The sequence below is a fragment of the Mirounga leonina genome, unplaced genomic scaffold, assembly GCF_011800145.1.
Source record: "Mirounga leonina isolate KUSES-001 unplaced genomic scaffold, KU_Mleo_1.0 Mir_242, whole genome shotgun sequence".
NCBI lineage: Eukaryota > Metazoa > Chordata > Mammalia > Carnivora > Phocidae > Mirounga > Mirounga leonina.
This window is the reverse complement of record NW_023270627.1, coordinates 1707816-1725401: the sequence shown is the minus strand read 5'-3', so window position 1 is coordinate 1725401 and position 17586 is coordinate 1707816. Positions and strand designations below refer to the sequence as shown.

General features: G+C 41.5%; 1 protein-coding gene across 2 annotated transcripts in view; it reads right to left on the bottom strand.

Moving 5' to 3' along the window:
- PRTFDC1 (phosphoribosyl transferase domain containing 1) overlaps window positions 1–17586 on the bottom strand; it is a 92792-nt gene that overhangs the window by 17533 nt on the left and 57673 nt on the right. For both annotated transcript variants that reach the window (XR_004683624.1, XM_035029498.1), the window contains exon 4: window positions 544–609. Coding sequence is in view for 1 of the 2 variants with exons in the window: in XM_035029498.1 (XP_034885389.1) it covers window positions 544–609 (66 nt within the window). In the remaining variant the exon portion in view is untranslated. The remainder of the gene's footprint in view (window positions 1–543; window positions 610–17586) is intronic.

Sequence of the window (17586 nt, the reverse complement as noted above, 5' to 3'; positions counted from 1 at the left end):
GAACGCCAAGTTGAAAGTGGAGGTGTTCGCCCCATGATCTAATGGATTACATTCTTTTGCATGGGAGTGAAAAAGGCATAAGGCTGAAAAAAGTGCTCTCGAGATTTTAATCCCTTCCTTAAATTTTAGATATTTCAACAAACCTGTTTAAATGTCTTACTGCAATGCCTAGGTGCTGAGGCATAGATGAGAGATAAAAAAGAGACAAATAAAGGAAAAAAGCTTCCTTTTCTGGAGGAAGTGCAAGAGGAGAAAAGGAAGAAAGCAAGAGTGCCAAGGGATTTTGAAATACGGGGTTGTCTGAAAGGAGAGAGATTGGAAGGAAGGTTGGAGACGAAAGATCTGGTCGGCCTCAGGTCCTGGAAGCTTTATGAAAGGAGTGTTTTATAGGGAAGAAATCATTAAAAGGATTCACACATCCATTTGCATGAATTAGCCAGCCCGGGAGAGTGTCTGAAATGCATTTCGAGAGCTGACCTGAACTGAAGGTCACTGATTTCCCCATGACATCAGCGCAGCCCGAGCGGAGTTACATTAACAAACCTTTCCAGCCAGTGTTGAAAGATCATCGCCTCCGATTATCTGCATCTCGCCCATGGACTGGTCGTTCTAAAAAAAGCGAAGATAATATTTCACTGTACAAGAAAACCTTTGCAGCACATTTTCCCCGTCTACCCAGCTCGCGGCTAGATTGCGCCTGACAAACGCAGCACAAATAGCTGGTACAGATTCCTGGTTGCCCCTGGTTACCGGGAGCCACTGGCCCGCTACTGTGCTGGAGACAAAGCATTCTGACGGCTCCAGGAGGGGAGAGACTCTGCGGAGAGGGGATGATAAAAGGAGTGGAGAGAGAACCAACAGACCTAATTTTGGAACACAGAAATGATGGGAGGTGCCTGAGCCTATCCTGAGGCAGATGGAATTGGGGAAGGCAGTCATACTCCCGGACCTCCCTGGGTGGATGGGGTTACGGGAGGGGCCCCCAGAAGTGGGCCACACATTTGTCTGCTAGGCCACCAAGCCCCAGTCCTCTGCCCCAGTGGGGAGCAATCAGATGGTGGTTCCCAAAGAAATTAGGCGCCTCCTCTATTCCTACCAACACAGGTCCAGCCCCTCATCTGATGTTGAGGGCAATTCTAACAGTTCACACAGATCAAGAACTATTGCACTTAGACCTTCAGGGGTGAATGAAGAAGCCTCAGGAAATTTCTGCAGGCCCAGGAATATGTTTAAGAGACTTCTCACACCAATTCTACTAGAAGTCATGAGTATTCACTTCCATGATGTTATATATCATACATCATCCTGTCCTAATTAAACCCCCCCCCCCCACACACTAAACCAAATATGGATTGTTACATAGTGCCTATTGCAACAAGGTAACATGGAGGCAGAACAGGAAACAGGGGGCAGGCAACTTGTTTTCTGGCCTCACTGGGGAGACACAGCAAAGGGACTGATGCAGATACCCTACAGAGTGTGGCTTCATGACCAAGCCAGACCTTTCCAGCAATAACCTGAGGGAGAAGGTGATGGTGCAGGATTTCGTGCAGGATGTGCTGAACCAGGAAACATCTTAGGTCACCACTGTGGCTTTTTTTAGCTCAGGGCTTTCCTCTCTTATTCTGGCAAAAAGCCTCCTCCTCTTTCCTCGGGCATGGGGCGGAGTGAGTGTGGTTCATTCCCTAAGGGCCAGGTGGGGCCAGGCCTTACCTAGATAAACCAGCTATGCCTGAAGCTACATTCGGCCTCTGACTTTCCAGCTACTGAAGCCAATTTGTTCCCTTACGAATGTTCTTGGGTTGGTTTGAATGAGGATTCTGTCACTTGAAACTGAAGTCTCTATCTCGGCATGGAGCTACTTTGTCATAGAACTGGTTATCTAGGAAGGTAAAAAGCAGCTAAATAACCAATATAACAGTTTAACCACGGAAGCAGCTTTTGTCTTTTTACCTTACTGCTTGAGAGGGGGAAAATAATGACCTTAAAATGTTTTCACTTCCACTTGGTAAAGCATTCACTCTTTACAGCAACGGAGTAGAGAGGATGCCCACTAAGTAGATAAGTCCAATAATTTTCTTCTTGTGGGAACTGATCTCAAAAGGAGAAAGTCAAAGAACATCCAGAATTCACAGATCTCTTGCTGTTTTTGAACGGGCATTTATAACCATACATTCACAAGCAGTCCTGCAGTAGGTTAGGAACTTGTCAAAAATGTCAAAGAGGAAGATTTTCTTATCACTTGTAGAGGTGCTGAGATATAGGAGTTAACACAGGGGCCCTGTCTGCATATTAGACTCAAATGTGTTGTTAATAGCAGCAGAAAAATAAAATTTCAATACCTCCAGAGGACGGAGGTATGCAGAATTGGATGCAACTACTAAACCACAAAGTTTAACATAACAAACGAGATTTACCCACTGCCAATCAGAGTGAACTTCATAATAATTCTATTGTCATCTTCATTCCATTGATTAAAAACAAAAAATACAATATATCAGAAGGCTAAATAATGTGCTGTAAGTTTCACCTTCAGCGTGTTGCCAAGCAAGTCTTAGTTCAGAAGACCTTACTTAAGAGTCCAAGTTTATAACATGTTTTTATTATTAGATTTGTCGTTAACTCATCTAGAACTTATATCTTCCAAGTGTCTGTTATAGTCAATTGTCCCAATATCACTTACTGAATTGTTTGGGTTTCTTGCCCTACTGGCTGGAAATGTCATTTTTATCATATCTTTCATTCTCGTATGTGAGGGTCAGTTTCTATACTCTTCTGTTTCATTAGCCTAAATGTCCATTTTAGCATCCAAACCATACTGTTAAATTATTATAGCTTTCTAGTGTGTTTTAGTATCTGGTAGTGTAAGTCCCATTTTTGTGTTCTTTTTTAAAAATTGTCTCGGCTATTTTGGTACATTTATTTGCCTATTTGCTGGGCTGTTACGAAGATCAAATGAATTAATATATACTGATCATTTAAAACAGAGCCTGACACATGGTAAGTACTCAGTAAATGCTGGATATGATTCATTTCCCTCCCTCCCCCTCTTCCTCCCTCTCTCCCTTCCCTCCTTCCTTCCTTCCTTCCTTCCTTCTTCCTTCCTTCCTTCCTTCCTTCCTTCCTTCCTTCCTTCCTTCCTTCCTTCCTTCCTTCTTTCCTTCCTTCCTTCCTTCCTTCCTTCCTAGGAAATGGTCACTCCTCAGACCTCTTTGGTACACTGGAGTCTGGAGCTCCCCTGGTTTAATGACTCCAGAAAAGAAGACTTTCATGTCTTGCTGGGTCGGAGAAGGGAACTTATAGGATCATCTTCTTCATTCATACCCTCCCCATCCCCTTGCTGCTTTTAGCACATTCCTCCATCACTCCATCTTCTAAGAACCTAGTGACTAACTTGTGAGCCTTTCAGGAGTTCTGTGGCACAAATCCTGTACTTCTCATCAACAGTTCCCTCCATAGGCATTTAGAATTTCACTTTCTCTATTCTGCTGAGTCAGTGCCCTTCCTTAAACAGTTTTGCCTCCCAAAAACCACTGACATCTCTTGCCCACTGAGGTTTTCTCCCCATCTCTTTGTCCTTGCACATATATACTTCCGTTTCTTTCTTTCCTGGCATTTTGGTGGGGTTTCAGGAGGGAATAGAGCTAATTGTATGCATTCAATCCACTGTGTTTAACCATGATATTTTTCTAATGGTTCAAAAGCATCCTTATATTCCTAGGATTGATGTATTTTTTAAAACATCATTGGTTTTTCTTTGATAATATTTTATTTGGGATTATTCATCTTCTTCATAAGTCAGATGGGTTTATAGTTTTAAAGCAAAGTTATATTATCCTATACAATGCATCAAGTGGTTACTTACATTTTTTTCTATGCTCTAGAAGAGTTTGTGTAGGAATGGATTGATGGGTTTTGCTAAGGTTCAGTAGAGATCAGTATAGGTATTATTTAACTCCCAACTTACAAACCAGGAACCTGAGCAATGAGCATTTACATAACTTGCCCAAAGAGGAGTTGCTAATAAGTGAAGGGTTCTAGTTCAATCCTAGAATTGCTGGCTCCATGTTATTCTGGTGTAACCTACCATTGCCCTTTATGCCCAGTATTCCTACAAGAGAGAAGCACATAATACGTCTTGGAGAGGAATCTAGAGAAGGAGTGGGTCCTGCTTATACTAATGAAGTGAAATACATAAGCTCAAATGGCCAAGAGAAGTCGACAACTTGGTAGAAATGCTGGCAGCAGTTATGTAGACTTAAAGAGCCAAGGAAATCTCTGGTATTTAGTCCAGGCTTCCTTGGAAGAAATATTTTGGAAATTTACTAGTTTAGGTGACCTGATCTCCAGGTACCAAGGGGCATGCCCAAGCAGCCCCACAGGTGTGACAATTCCTCCTATGGAGACTTTGGACTGCTTAGATAATGTTTAGAAAAAACCAGTACTGAGCAAGAATAAATATCCTGAGCTCCTGTCCTTTTGAGGAACAGGAAGGGGAAAAGTAAGGAAAATAAATAAACAGAAGAACCACTCTCTAAGCCATTCGTTTTCAAAGTCAGACAGTTGCTTCAAAATCTGTACACACAAAAGCTTTCTCAGTATTCTCAGCCACCACAGATCCCTTAACTTTGCTTTTCCTCCCTATTCGTCTTATCTTTCCTCTCAGCTATTCTGTGCTTAGTAAGGTCATTGATCCTATATTAAATGGAGATGCAAAACAAAAACCAGAAATACTTCATTATAAGGAGGTTTAATGACCAAACTGGAGAGTTTCTGATTAAAATGGTGCAAACCACTAATTACTATTATTTTTTTTAACTCTAATAATCTGATGCCAAGTCAGAGAACAAGGACAGGTGAATGGGTTCCAGTATCCCTGGTTTTCTTTTCAACCAGTGGTTGATGTAAGACAGGACTCTTAATTGGATCCCTTAGTCCTTTAAGCTGCCTGAGGTCAGAGAGGAGGGCACGGTGTGGTCAGAGCCTGCGTGGCTTCTGGGCCCCTTGCTTCAAGCAGAACAATTCCACTTGTCTCTCTTACATCAATTGGATTCAAAGTGAGATGGTGCAAGCAAAAAAAAGTTTGAAAACCATCGTGTTAGTGTTTTCTCCTTTGAAATTGACTGACTTTTTGGTTTCCTGTTCATTTAAATACCCATCTGCTTCTGAGATCGTTTGTTTAGGAACTCATTCTTACAACCTATGGGGCGGTGGGGGGGACGAAGGGTATGCTGTGGAAAGAAGAATGTGGAGATTAAGCGACCAGGTGGCTGGGCTCTCCAGGTCCCCTCAAGGCCCAGACTACCTGGGTTCCACTCACAGCCCCACCTTCTATGAGTTATATGACCTTGAGGAAGTTACTTAACATCTCAGTGCCTCAGTTTCCCTATTTATAAAAAGGGTATATTAATCATTCCTACCCCTTAAGATTATTGGAGGACTAAAGGAATTCATGTGCATTCAGCACTTAGAAAGTGCCTGGCATGTAAAAATTAGCAGTATGTAAAGTAGGCCCTATATTCTCCTAAGAAACTTGCAAATCTTCCTGGTGTCCTAGCATTTGACTTTGTGATGTATTCTTTGTTCAGCTCACTCAGCGTATTACTGCTCTGCCGCTGCCATGCGCTCCATGGTTAGGGTTTCCCGAGGCTAACTGCTACCCATGAGGCATGTGGGTAAGGAGAACTCATGTCCTTGCACTGCCACTTTGTATCCTGGCTGGAGCTTTGTAACGACCTCATATGTGTTTTCTTTTGGGGTTTCTCAATGACCTCCCAGTTCCCATGCTGTGGTGTCTGACGCTTTCCAGTGGATCATTTGGTGAGCATAGATTCTGTCATTCCACTTTGCTGTTTTCATCCTTTTCCTCAATAGGCAGAAGCCACTTGGGAGATGGTGCTCTGACCCACTTTTGTACTTAGCTCTCATTAGATCCTTGTGGGAGACATTTACAGTCAGTAGAGCAAGGAGTTAACCTTGAAACTCCCTTACAAGATGGTGGCAGAAGGTCTGTGGTAGAACATGAGAATGGAAGGCTGGGTTTCTGATCTCTTTCCAGGCCCAGCAGCATTTTTACCTTGGGGATCATGGGCTACCCTAATTCCTTTCTATGAATCCACCATTTTAGCTTAAAGTAATCTAAAATTGATTTTTGTACTACTTGTAAACAAAAGAACCTCAACTAAGATACCATACTAATTTACAGGACAAATCAGTATTTGCAAATTTTGATAAATAGTACTAGTGACAAATTACTTGTGACACATCTCATCACTGTTGATGAACACCACTGCTCTGCACTGAGACTCCAAGAGTTCCCGGCACAGAATCTACTGCATTATCCTCCATGTCTTAGCTCATGGCTGTTCACACCACATTTCTCCATCTTTCTTCACATGGGTAATTTGTACTCTTTGATCAAGACTCAGTTCAGGCATCATCTCTTCTAGGAAGCTTTCCTAGAGTCCCGGGGACTTTATATGTGTCCCAATAACATTCTATACAGATCTGCATGTCAATAGACCATATCCAGCCGGAGTTTTTTTGTGAATGTAGCAATCGCCAAGAGAATGGAAATTCCTTCAGCATAACAGCCTTACTGTCATCCTAACTGTACCCTCTGTTGCTGGCACATCGTGGGCATCCGGTGTTTATGGAGCCATACTAAAGTATCTGAGTACATGTGTTAGCTATATTTTTAATACTTCTTCTCCTACTCACTTAGACAGCAAGTGTTCTCGGGCAGCACTTGGTTTCTATTCCTTTAGGTTCTTTCTCCAGCTGTCCAGAAGCCTGAAGGACCTTATTATTCAATGGGAGTCAGAGAAAAATGAAAACTATAAACAAACACATGAGAAAATATCTGTAAAGCTCAACTGAGAAGGACTTAAATAAAGCTGATTTGAGTAACTTGAAAGATGGGATGACTGGAAAAATGTAGACCTTCCTCTGTTATGTCTGATTCACATCCAAATGATATTTCTTTATTCTCATACTCTTACTATCTCAGTTCCCAGTCTCCTCAATATTTTTAAAAAACTAAATGCCCATATCTGTGTGAGTTCTGAACACTAGAAATATGAAAATATGATTTATTAAGATATCTTAATAACAGGAATTCATTTCATGATTAGTAAAAGATACATTTTTAAAGCCAAACTAGTGTTTTAACCAGGAAAAAAACCATATAGGTTAGCATGTACAATTTCACTCATTTGAAAGTACACATGTATTTTGCATTTCCTGAATTTGGTGTGTCTAACTTTGCAAACATGATGTGACTTTATTTGAAGACAAAATGGCTTTCTGCTTAATGACAATGATTTATTACTCCATTGTGATTGGTATTCTACTCCACCCAGTCTCCAAGAGGGGTACTGGTTAGGTAAGCGTACTCTCCACCCAACAGAGAAAGGCTCTTTTCTTTATGAGAAATAAAGGGGAGCTGGGTTGGAAGAAGGGGCCACAATGATGTGAAGAATCTATAGGCTGGGAGGAATAATGAAGGATCACCAAAAAAACAAAAAAGAGAGAGAGAAAGAAAGAAAGAAAAGAAAAAAAAGAAAGGAAAAGAGAGAAAAGAAAAGAAAGAACAGAAAAAGAGACCAGGGAGAAGAAAGTGGACATTTATTTTAATTTAGTTATAAAGGACCCCAGGAAGGAGGAAACACAGTTTGCAAACAGATCCAGTGACTTCGCTTTACATGAACTCTGAAACCTTGAAGCAGGATATCCTTCTGTTTTGAATCTTGGTATGGACTGTTGTTTTGGTTTATGTTTTTAAATTATGGATCAGAAAGACAAACAAGTGGAGCCTCTTGAAACATCTGAGTGACCCCAAAAGACTTCAGTAAAATCTGTGCTTTAAAATGTGGATGGCCATATCCCAGTGGTTGACTCTTCCTTGGAAGACCATTTTCTCCATACAATTTTTTTCCTCCTAAATAACCCAGGGAAGACTTATAATTATATTATAAAATATATTATAATAAAATAATATATTATAAAATATAATAAAATAATATATTATAAAATATATTATAATAAAATAATATATTATTTAAAAAACCAATTGAAAATAGTTGGTCAATAGTAATGAAATCTTAAACCAGCTTTCATGAACTAGTTTTAGATTGCCAGGGGAAGGAATGGTGAACAGGAAGGACCAAGGGAGAGAACAGATAGCAGATAGCATGCCAGAGAAACCTCTAGAACCCACACCGATTTTGGCATTAAACTTGGATCTATCTTCTTTCCCACCCAATTGTACTCTGGGTCCAAAAAGTTCTGCGATCTCGTGTCACTTCTCAGCTCAAAACATTTCTGAAGATGCCATGCCTGCAAAATGGTGTCTGATTTTTTTTTTTGCCACCCTCAGAGCCAGGCAAGAGGCCCCTGCATATCACAAACACCAAAACACAAAGACATTTGCTTTTTTCTTTTTGGTCTTGTAAGGAAATTTCTGGAAAATTCTGTAACCATTTGAGCTAATGAGAATTATGCAACAGGGACATGTGTGCTGAACTGGGCTTTGCCCTCTACCCCCTTATAGGGTCAAGTTTGTGGGGGGGTTCAGAGAGGATGGTGGTGGAGAAAAGCACAGCCTTATCTTGGGAAACCAGAAAAAGAGGGGCTGATATTTTTTCAAGTTGGCCATCCTAAATCACCCAAAGCAGGTGTCTCAGAGGCCAAACTCCCCAAATAACTGTGTTCCCTCCTACCTCTCTGCTCAGAAGGTATCATCTTGGAGGCACCTGAATCAGGAGAAAGAGGCACAAGGGAGAAGAGCCTAGCCTCCCCCAAGTCCCTGAAGAGCTTAAGTGGGTCAGTCTCATGCAGGTTTTAGGCAGGCTCAGTCACCACCCAGGAGCTGGTCCTGAGCCCAGCTTCTGCCCTGCCCTGCCCAGCAGACACACAGCTCTGCTCAGGCTTGCAGGCTGAAGGGATGAGTACAGCTCCTTTAGCCTCCAGCTCAGGTGATCTGGGCAGACACATGAGCCTGGCCATGGACAAAGCTATAAAGCTTCAAAACCTTAAATATTTAGAAATACGGTATGTGACTACATTTATAATTTTGCCTGGGGCCCTGTAAATATTAGAGGCAAGGCTGACTTTGAGAACCATTTACTGAACATTTACTAAGTGCCAGGCACTACTCGAAACACATCATGTACATGAATCCTAGCAAAATCCCACGAGGTACCATCCAGCAGCCATACTCCTTGGTATTTACCCAAGGAGTTGAACATTTATGTCCACACAAAAACTTGCACTTGAATGTTTCTAGTAGTTGTATTCATAATTACCAAGATTTGGAAGCAACGGAGATGTCCTTCAGTATGTGAGAGGATAAATAAACTGTCGTACATTCAGACAATGAAATATCACTTGGTGCTAAAAAGAAATGAGCTATCAAGCCATGAAAAGACATGGAAGATGGTTAAATGCATATTACTAAGTGAAGATGCCAATCTGATGAGGGTATATACTCTATGATTCCAACACTAAGACATTCTGGGAAAAAACTATGGAGATAGTAAAAGATCAGTGGTTACCAGAGGTTGGTGAGGGGGGTGGGGAATGAATAGGTGGACCACAGGTGATTTTGAGGGTAGTATAAATACTCTAGGATACCATAATGATAGATACATGTCATTACACGTTTGTCCAAACACATATGGGTGTCAATGTAGGCTCATCAGTTGTAACTCTCTGGTGTAGGATGTTGATAGCGGGGGAGGCTGTGGTTGTGTGGGGTCAGGGGGTACATGAGAACTCTCTGTACTTTCCCCTCAATTTTGATGTGAACCTAAAACTGCTCTAAAAGTCCATTTTAAAAAAATCCTATGGGGTAACAGGCACTGTTATCACCCCAATTCAAGTAATGCTAAGTAACACTGCCCAAGGTTGCACAGCTGGAAAGTGATGGAGCTGAACACAGGATAACCCTCTGTCTTGCTCCAAAACCTCCACTTAACCAATACATTCTACAGCTTTTCTCTCGGGTCTGATTAGAATCTACCTTTTCATGTGACTCCGCACTAGACTTCCTCTCCCCCAGAGGTGCTTGTAATGCGCACATGAATCCCCCGCGCAGACCATGATCCCGCCTGGAGTGGGACCTGAGAGTTGGCATTTCTAGCGAGCTCCCAGGTGACAGGGAGGGGGCAAGTCCACAGGCCACACTCTGAGTCCTCGGGGTCTATGTTCCACCTGCTGGCCAAGTCCAGCACACACCTTGCATTTTATCATCGTGTGTCTTGTGGATGCGCCCTCCATCCAGAATGTCTTTCTGCCATGTCTCTGCTTGTCAAAATCATAACTTCCCTAGACATACAAATTAAAAATCTACTCTCATTATAAGCCATCACCTGATCCTCATCCCACCACCACCATCAGCCAGAATTGATTTCTCCTGCCAAGATGCTTCCTTCGCATTAAGCACTGATTCCTACCGCCCTTGTTATACTCCTCCTTCTTGCTCATTGTCTATGCATCTGTTCACTTCTGCTATTCTAAAAGCAACTTGAGGATAGAGACTTTAGATCTTCCATTTTGTATGTTCTTTAGCACTGAGCAGGTGCCTTGCATGCAGAAAGGAACATGATGTGTTCCCCTTTTCTGTAAGGTGGGGACAATAACACCTACTTGTTTGGATTGATGTGAGATTTAAGTTAAATGTCATATGTAGAGTGCTTTGCCCACAGTAGGCAAATACTTATTTAATGAATTGAATTTTCCTTTTCTGTTATCCATAAAAGGGAAAGGGGAGGGTGTGGGAGTGAATTAATGACAAAGCCAGGCCTACCCCAAAGTAACTTTTATTCGTGTGATTTTTCCACTCTATCAAGCTCTACATGTAACTAAAATTTATCAGTATTTACAGAAGAAACCTGGAGTATTATTTCCTGGTTCACATTTTCTATGCAAACCATTGACTCAAGTTCAATTAGGGCTTACAGATAAAAGGAATAAATGTGTCCTTAAATCGTGGTAGAGTATAAGGTAATGTACATAATACATTTAATGTACATGCAATGTACATATGTAACTGAGTTACATAGACATACCACTATTCAAACAACCAAATTTAAAATTAGGTAATGGTTTCCACGTAACAGGATTGTACAAGAAGAAATGATTATGACCACACAATGATTGCCTTAACCCATTATTCACCAGGACACCTTGGCAAACTCACTCAATTTCTCATTTACTTCATCTGAAAAATGGGGATAATACTGCCTGCCTTACTTGCTTCTCAGAACTCATGTCAAGAGCAAGCAGATTGCCGATGCATGCAAACGCTACGAAAAAAATGGAACAAACGTTTTATGTGCAAAATTGCATTAACAATATCCTCGGCCTAAGACAAAGCTGGAGGGAAAAGGCAATTTATACGGACTACAAAGAAAGTAGAATACCAAATGTCAAGCATTTCACCTACTATTACTATATTTTAGGTTTACGGTTTTGCTCCAACTTCTCCAGGTATTTGATGAGACACGAGTATCACGTGAGAAAGTCCGAGAGCAGAATGCTTCTAGAGCCACCTTTTATTTTTCAGAATAAGAAAAGATGGTTTATGTGATGTAGGCATGTTGATTGGCAGTGCAGGCTTGCAAATTCCTTCAGTATTAAGTCATGTCTTCAAAACTGGGTGGGGCGCTGAGTTATTAAATTTTTTCTTTGCCTCTGGAGGCCAGGGCTTGGAAGTAGCTGGAGACTACATGTGAACTGAGCTGGGTGGTCTCGGGAAAATTCTGTGTAAACAGCGTTGCTCATCTAAAAGTAGCACAATACACTGCACATCTGTCTGTCCATATTATACAAACAGAATCTGGACTCCATTAATGTGCCTGAGGAATAAATTATTCTCTAATAAATGTTTTTATAATCACAGTGGAAAGGAAGGTCCAGGACAGCAAAGGAAATGAGACTCTGCCATACCAATTTGTTGGCGGAAGCCTGGCAGGGGAGTGGGAGAAGGAAGTGGACCACAGCTGTGTCTGACTTAGAGCGGGCATGCCTTCTTTAACATGGGAAAGGTGGGGTTCCATACAGACGAAGGTACGGGAGAGCACCTTATTCTGTACTTGCCAATGAGCAATGCCAGATCACCCAGGGAAGGTGGCTTTGCTCTCAGTTCCTGCCAGATGATCAAAGAATAACTTCTTAATGATGCATCCAACTAAGGGTGTAGACCTGACAAGCTCAGTGCCCCCAAAATCAGAATGTCTACATGAGGCGACCTGACAGGGCCAGCAGCTAAGGAACAGGGCACTTGGGCCATCTGATTGCTCATGCATAAATACCTACTCTTCTCTCTTTACCCCCATCAAGTATCTGTTGTCACTGGTTGATGACACGAGGGCCTTTGCTTTGTAGGGGCAGCAGGAGAAGTTGTTTGAGTCAGAGGTGGCAGGGAAGAGAGAAGAGGAGGCTGGAAGCTAATACGACCACTGTTCTCCGCCTGGTTCCTTTAACCGCATTTGAGCCCTGATGTTGGAGGACTGAACTGCTTCCATTAGAGACTAAGATTCTGGGAGGGGTCAAAGATCTGCAGCTGGGCTCATTCACAACTGTTTGGGGTGCCTGCCTCTGTGGGCAACCTGGCCCTGCCCCCCGGTACCTGCAGCACTGGCAGTTTCCGGAGCTCCCCCGGCATGGACACGGCACTCACGATAGGCACTGTTAGCAATGGCCTCGCTAATGACCTCAGAAGGCGCTTCTCAGGCAGAAACATGAAAAGCAGGACCTGCAGCGGGGGCTGGCGGAGGAGGTGTCAGATGCCCTGGAGTAACGCCAGCTGATGGACTGACTTAAACACACACGTGAGGACCCTCTTGGGAACTCTCAGAAATAACTGAAGAGTAAATTCTCGATCGGGCAGGTGGGAAAAGTGTAACCCCAATTCAGCATACTTTGGCATACCCATACCTGGATCTACTTTTGTAGTTACCGACGGGTAATGCCAAAGGTGAAAGCTGCATAGAAAATGACATTGGCGTTTCAGAGACTTCAAATATTTATTAGGCGTTTATATAATCTTCCCCTGATCACATCAAATTCATTTGCTGTAAAGTTCACGATGTCCTTAACATCATGGAGTTCATGAGACTATTTCCTATTATGGTACCTCGGTTTTTACTTTAAAAATTTTAAGGGGATGATTTTTCTTGTTGTTGTAGTTTTAAAATTTCATTATATTTTGATAAGTCCCCGTGACTTCTGCTTCTTGCCAAGATGGAATAACAAAGACCAGATTTTAAAAAAAGCAAAACATAAGCAACAACAGTGTCAAGATACTGGATGTCAGGCAACAAAGAAGAGCGATCCCTAAGACAGGAACAAACAAAGTTGGCCCTATGACTGGCTGGCTAACTGTCTTGGTAGAGTTTTCAGGCCACAGCATAGGGAAGGAGAACCCTGGTGGAGACTGGGAGATGGAGTGGAGGGGATGGAGCTGAGTGTCCTGGGAGAATCCGACAGCTAGTTCTCAGGATAGGATATTGGAGAGAAGGGCTGCAGAAGGAGAACCAGCAGAGCATGCAGCAGATCTGCAGATGCAGTTGAAGAAACTGCCTGTGCCAAGGAAAGAACCATCTAAACGGATTAGAGAGAACAGTGCCCAACGTAAGCAGAGCCAAGAAGAGTGCCTGCCCCAGCAGAAGGGTTAATCCCACGACTGACGGGGAGTTGGGTAGGGTACTCTGGAGGGTCTTGCCTCCGTGGTGAAGAATCACCAGCCCTAGCGTGAGGTTTGCCCTGGACCCACCTAACAAATCGAAAAAGCAAGATCTGAAATGATCCAACTGCTTCCAAGTAACAACTGCATCTCAAAACAAGGCTCAAGAATATATAAGGGAATAAAAAAAATTACCCATCCACAAGCAAACAAAAAGATGCTCACCATCACTAATCATAAGAGAAATGCAAATCAAAACTACAATGAGATATCACCTCACACCCATTAGGATGCCTACTATCAAAAAACTAGACAATAACAAGTGTTGATGAGGATGTAGAGAAACAGGAACCCTTGTACACGTACAATGTAAAACGGTGCACCCTCCTTAGAAAACAGTGTGGTGGTTCCTCAAAAAATTAAAAATAGAATCACGCAATTCTGATGTGATCCAGCAATTCTACTTCTGGGTATATATCCAAAGGAACTGAAAGCAGAATGTTGAAGAGATATTTGCACACTGAAGTTCAATGCAGCATTATTCACAACAGCCAAGGGGTAGAAATAACCCAAATGTTTGACAGATGGATAGATAAACAGAATGTGGTACATGCATATAATGAAATATTATTCAGCCTTAAAAAGAAGGAAACTTTGTCACATGCTACAACATGGATGAACCTCGAGGACATTATGCTAAGTGAAATACGGTTGTCACAAAAAGACAAACACTGGTATGCTTCCACTAATTTGAGGTGTCTAAAGTAGTTCCAGTCATAGAAACAGAAAGTAGAATGGCAGTTTCCAGGGACTGGGGAGAGGGGGAAATAGGAGAGTTGTTCAGTTTCATAGAGTTTCAGTTTTGCAGGATAATAAGTCCTAGAGGTTTCTTGCACAACAATGTGGAATACTTAACCCTCCTGAACTGTACACTTAAAAATGATTAAGATGGCAAGTTTCATGTGTTTTTTATTTATTTATATTATTTTATTTATTTAAAAAATCCATCACACAGTAAGGTACAATTCACAATGTTTGACATCTAATTAAAGATTCTCAGGCACAGAAAGAGTCAGGAAATTGAAGAAAATAAGAATCAGTCAAAACTGATCAAGAACTGACACAGATGTTAGAAGAGAAGGACATTAAAACAGTTCTTAGAGTTGTATTCTATATGCTCAATAGTTAAGTAGAGACATGGAAGATATAAAATTTTTAAAATACACAAATGGAGCTTCTAAAGATGAAAAGTAAAATGTCTGAGATGAAAAATGCACAGGTGTGGGGGGCAGAATTCTAAGATGGTCCCAGGACTCCTGTCCTCTGGCATACACATCCTTAAGTGTGAAAGGGACCGTGAATATGATGGAATATCACTCCCACTCTTAGGTTACTGTATATAGCAAAAGGAATTTTTCAGATGTAATTAAAATCCCAAATCTGTTAATTTTAGCCAACCAAAAGGGAGATGACCCAGGTAGGCCTGAGAACTCAGGGGAGTCCATCAAAGGAACAGGAAGCCTGCTGGCTTTGGGAAGCAGACACACGTATTGTGAACTGCTATGCTGTGGAGAGAGCCAAGTAGCAGGGAATGGGGGGCAGCCTCCAGGAGGTAATAACTGCCCTCAGCTGATAGCCAGAAAGAAAGTGGGGACCTCTGCCCACAACCTGGAGGAAATGAATTCTGCCAACAACCTGGAGGAGGTTGCAAAGGTATATTTCCTGAGCTGGCTTTATAAGGATGCATCCAGTTGACAACCTTGGGAGACCCTGAGCAGAGAAGCCAGCATCCTGGCACCAGACTCCTGACCCATGACAATGTGAGATCACAAATGTATGTTGTTTTAGTCTGCTAAATTTGTGGTGATTTGTCATGAAGCAATAGAGAAGTCATACAAGTGACAAAGAAAAATGGCAGATGAGATACTGCAGGAGAAATGATTAGTAGCTCAATGACAGCAATAGAGAGTACCTAAAATGGAACACAGAGGCAAAAGACAATTTTTAAGTAAAAAGATCAGCAGTGAGCTGTGGAGCAACTTTAAAATATGGCCTAACAGACATGTCGGTAGAGTTCCTGAAAATGGAGAGTGGGGAAGAAAATTATTAGAAGAAATAATGTCTGAAAATTTCCAGGTTTAATGAAATGTATACATCCACAGATCCAAGAAGCTTAACGAAAGCCAAGTACAAGTAACATGAAGAAAATGACACCAAAGTATGAAAATAATAACAACAATGTAGCTCTGGTTAGAAACAATTCAAGTGAGAAGATAATGGTGCAACACATTTAAAGTACTGAAAAAGGACTGCCAACTTAAACTTCTGTACCCAGCAAAATTATCATTCAAAAACCAGGGATGAGGGGCACCTGGGTAGCTCAGTCAGTTAAGCGTCTGACTCTTGATTTCAGCTCACGCCATGACCTCAGGGTCATGAGATTGAGTCCCTCAAAGGGCTCTGCACTGGGCATGGAGCCTGCTTAAGATTCTCTCTCTCCCTCTCCCTTTGCCCCTCCCTGCCATATGTTCTCTCTCTCTTTCTCCAAAAAAGGGGGTGACATAAAGACAGTGTCAGACATACAAAAGCTGAAATAATTCATCATCAGCAGAACTACACTACAGAAAAAGTTAGAGGAAAAACTGCAAGAAGGAGAAAGACGATCTGAAAAGGAAATAGGGATTTGGACAAAGGAATGAATGTGACCAGATGTTGTAACTACATAAATAAACAGAAAAGATTTTTTACATTTGGAATTGAAATATTGGTATTGAAATCTTTTTAAAAAGTAAAGTGTCAATTTTGGAATAATTGCAGATTTACAGAAAAGTTGCAAAGTTAGTAGAAAGATTTCTCGCATACCCTCTACCGAGTTTCTTCTATTGTTAACATATTTGATGGCAGTGGTCGACCTGTCACAACTAAGGAACCAGTATTACTACATTACATTAACTAAACTCTGAAGTTTATTTGGATATTAGTTATGTCCTTTATCTATCCCAGGATCCCATCCAGGATACCACATTATATATAGTCATCATGTCTCTGGCCTATTCTGGTCTGTAACTATTTCTCAGACTTTCCTTTCTTGATGACCTTGACAGTTGTGAGGAGTGCCAGTTAGGTGTTTTGTAGAATGTTCCCCAAATGAGGTTTGTGTGATATTTTTCTCATAGTTGGACTGGGCTATGGGTTCTTGACAAGATGATCACAGAGGTGAAGTGCCATTTTCATTACATCACACCAAGGGTACATGCTATCAACATGACTTGGCACTCATGATATTAACCTTGACCACCTGGTCAGGGTAGTGTTTGCCAGGTTTCTCCACTGTACAGTGACTCATTTTTCCTCTGCTTTCCATATTCTGCTAAGTCACAAAGCCCAGCCTACACTCAAGGGATGGGGAATTAATCTCCTTCTCCTTGGGAAAGGAGCATATACATAAATTACTTAGAATCCTTGGAATCCATCTTATTTGTTCAAATATGGTCGTGCATAGGAATGAACTGCATCAGAAAAAGTAACTATAATTACATGAGTGTACATAGAGACTTAGTTTCTTATTATTTACATCCCTTTAAAAGATAATTATCTTTAAACAAAAATGACAAAAAATAGTAATATATTGTGGTATTTATACCGTATGTATTAGTAAAATGCATGACAATAATAGTATAAAGTCCAGAAGGGTAAAAATGGAAATGTACTATTATGAGGTTCTTATACTATAGGTGAAAGGGTATATTACAACATCAAGGTAGACTGTGGTAAGTTAAAAATGTTTCTATAAATGCTGGAAAAACCACTAAATTAAAAAAAAAAACAAACAAACCAGAGTTTTGGCTAGTTTTGGTACCGGGTGGCTCAGTCGGTTAAGCGTCTGCCTTCGGATCAAG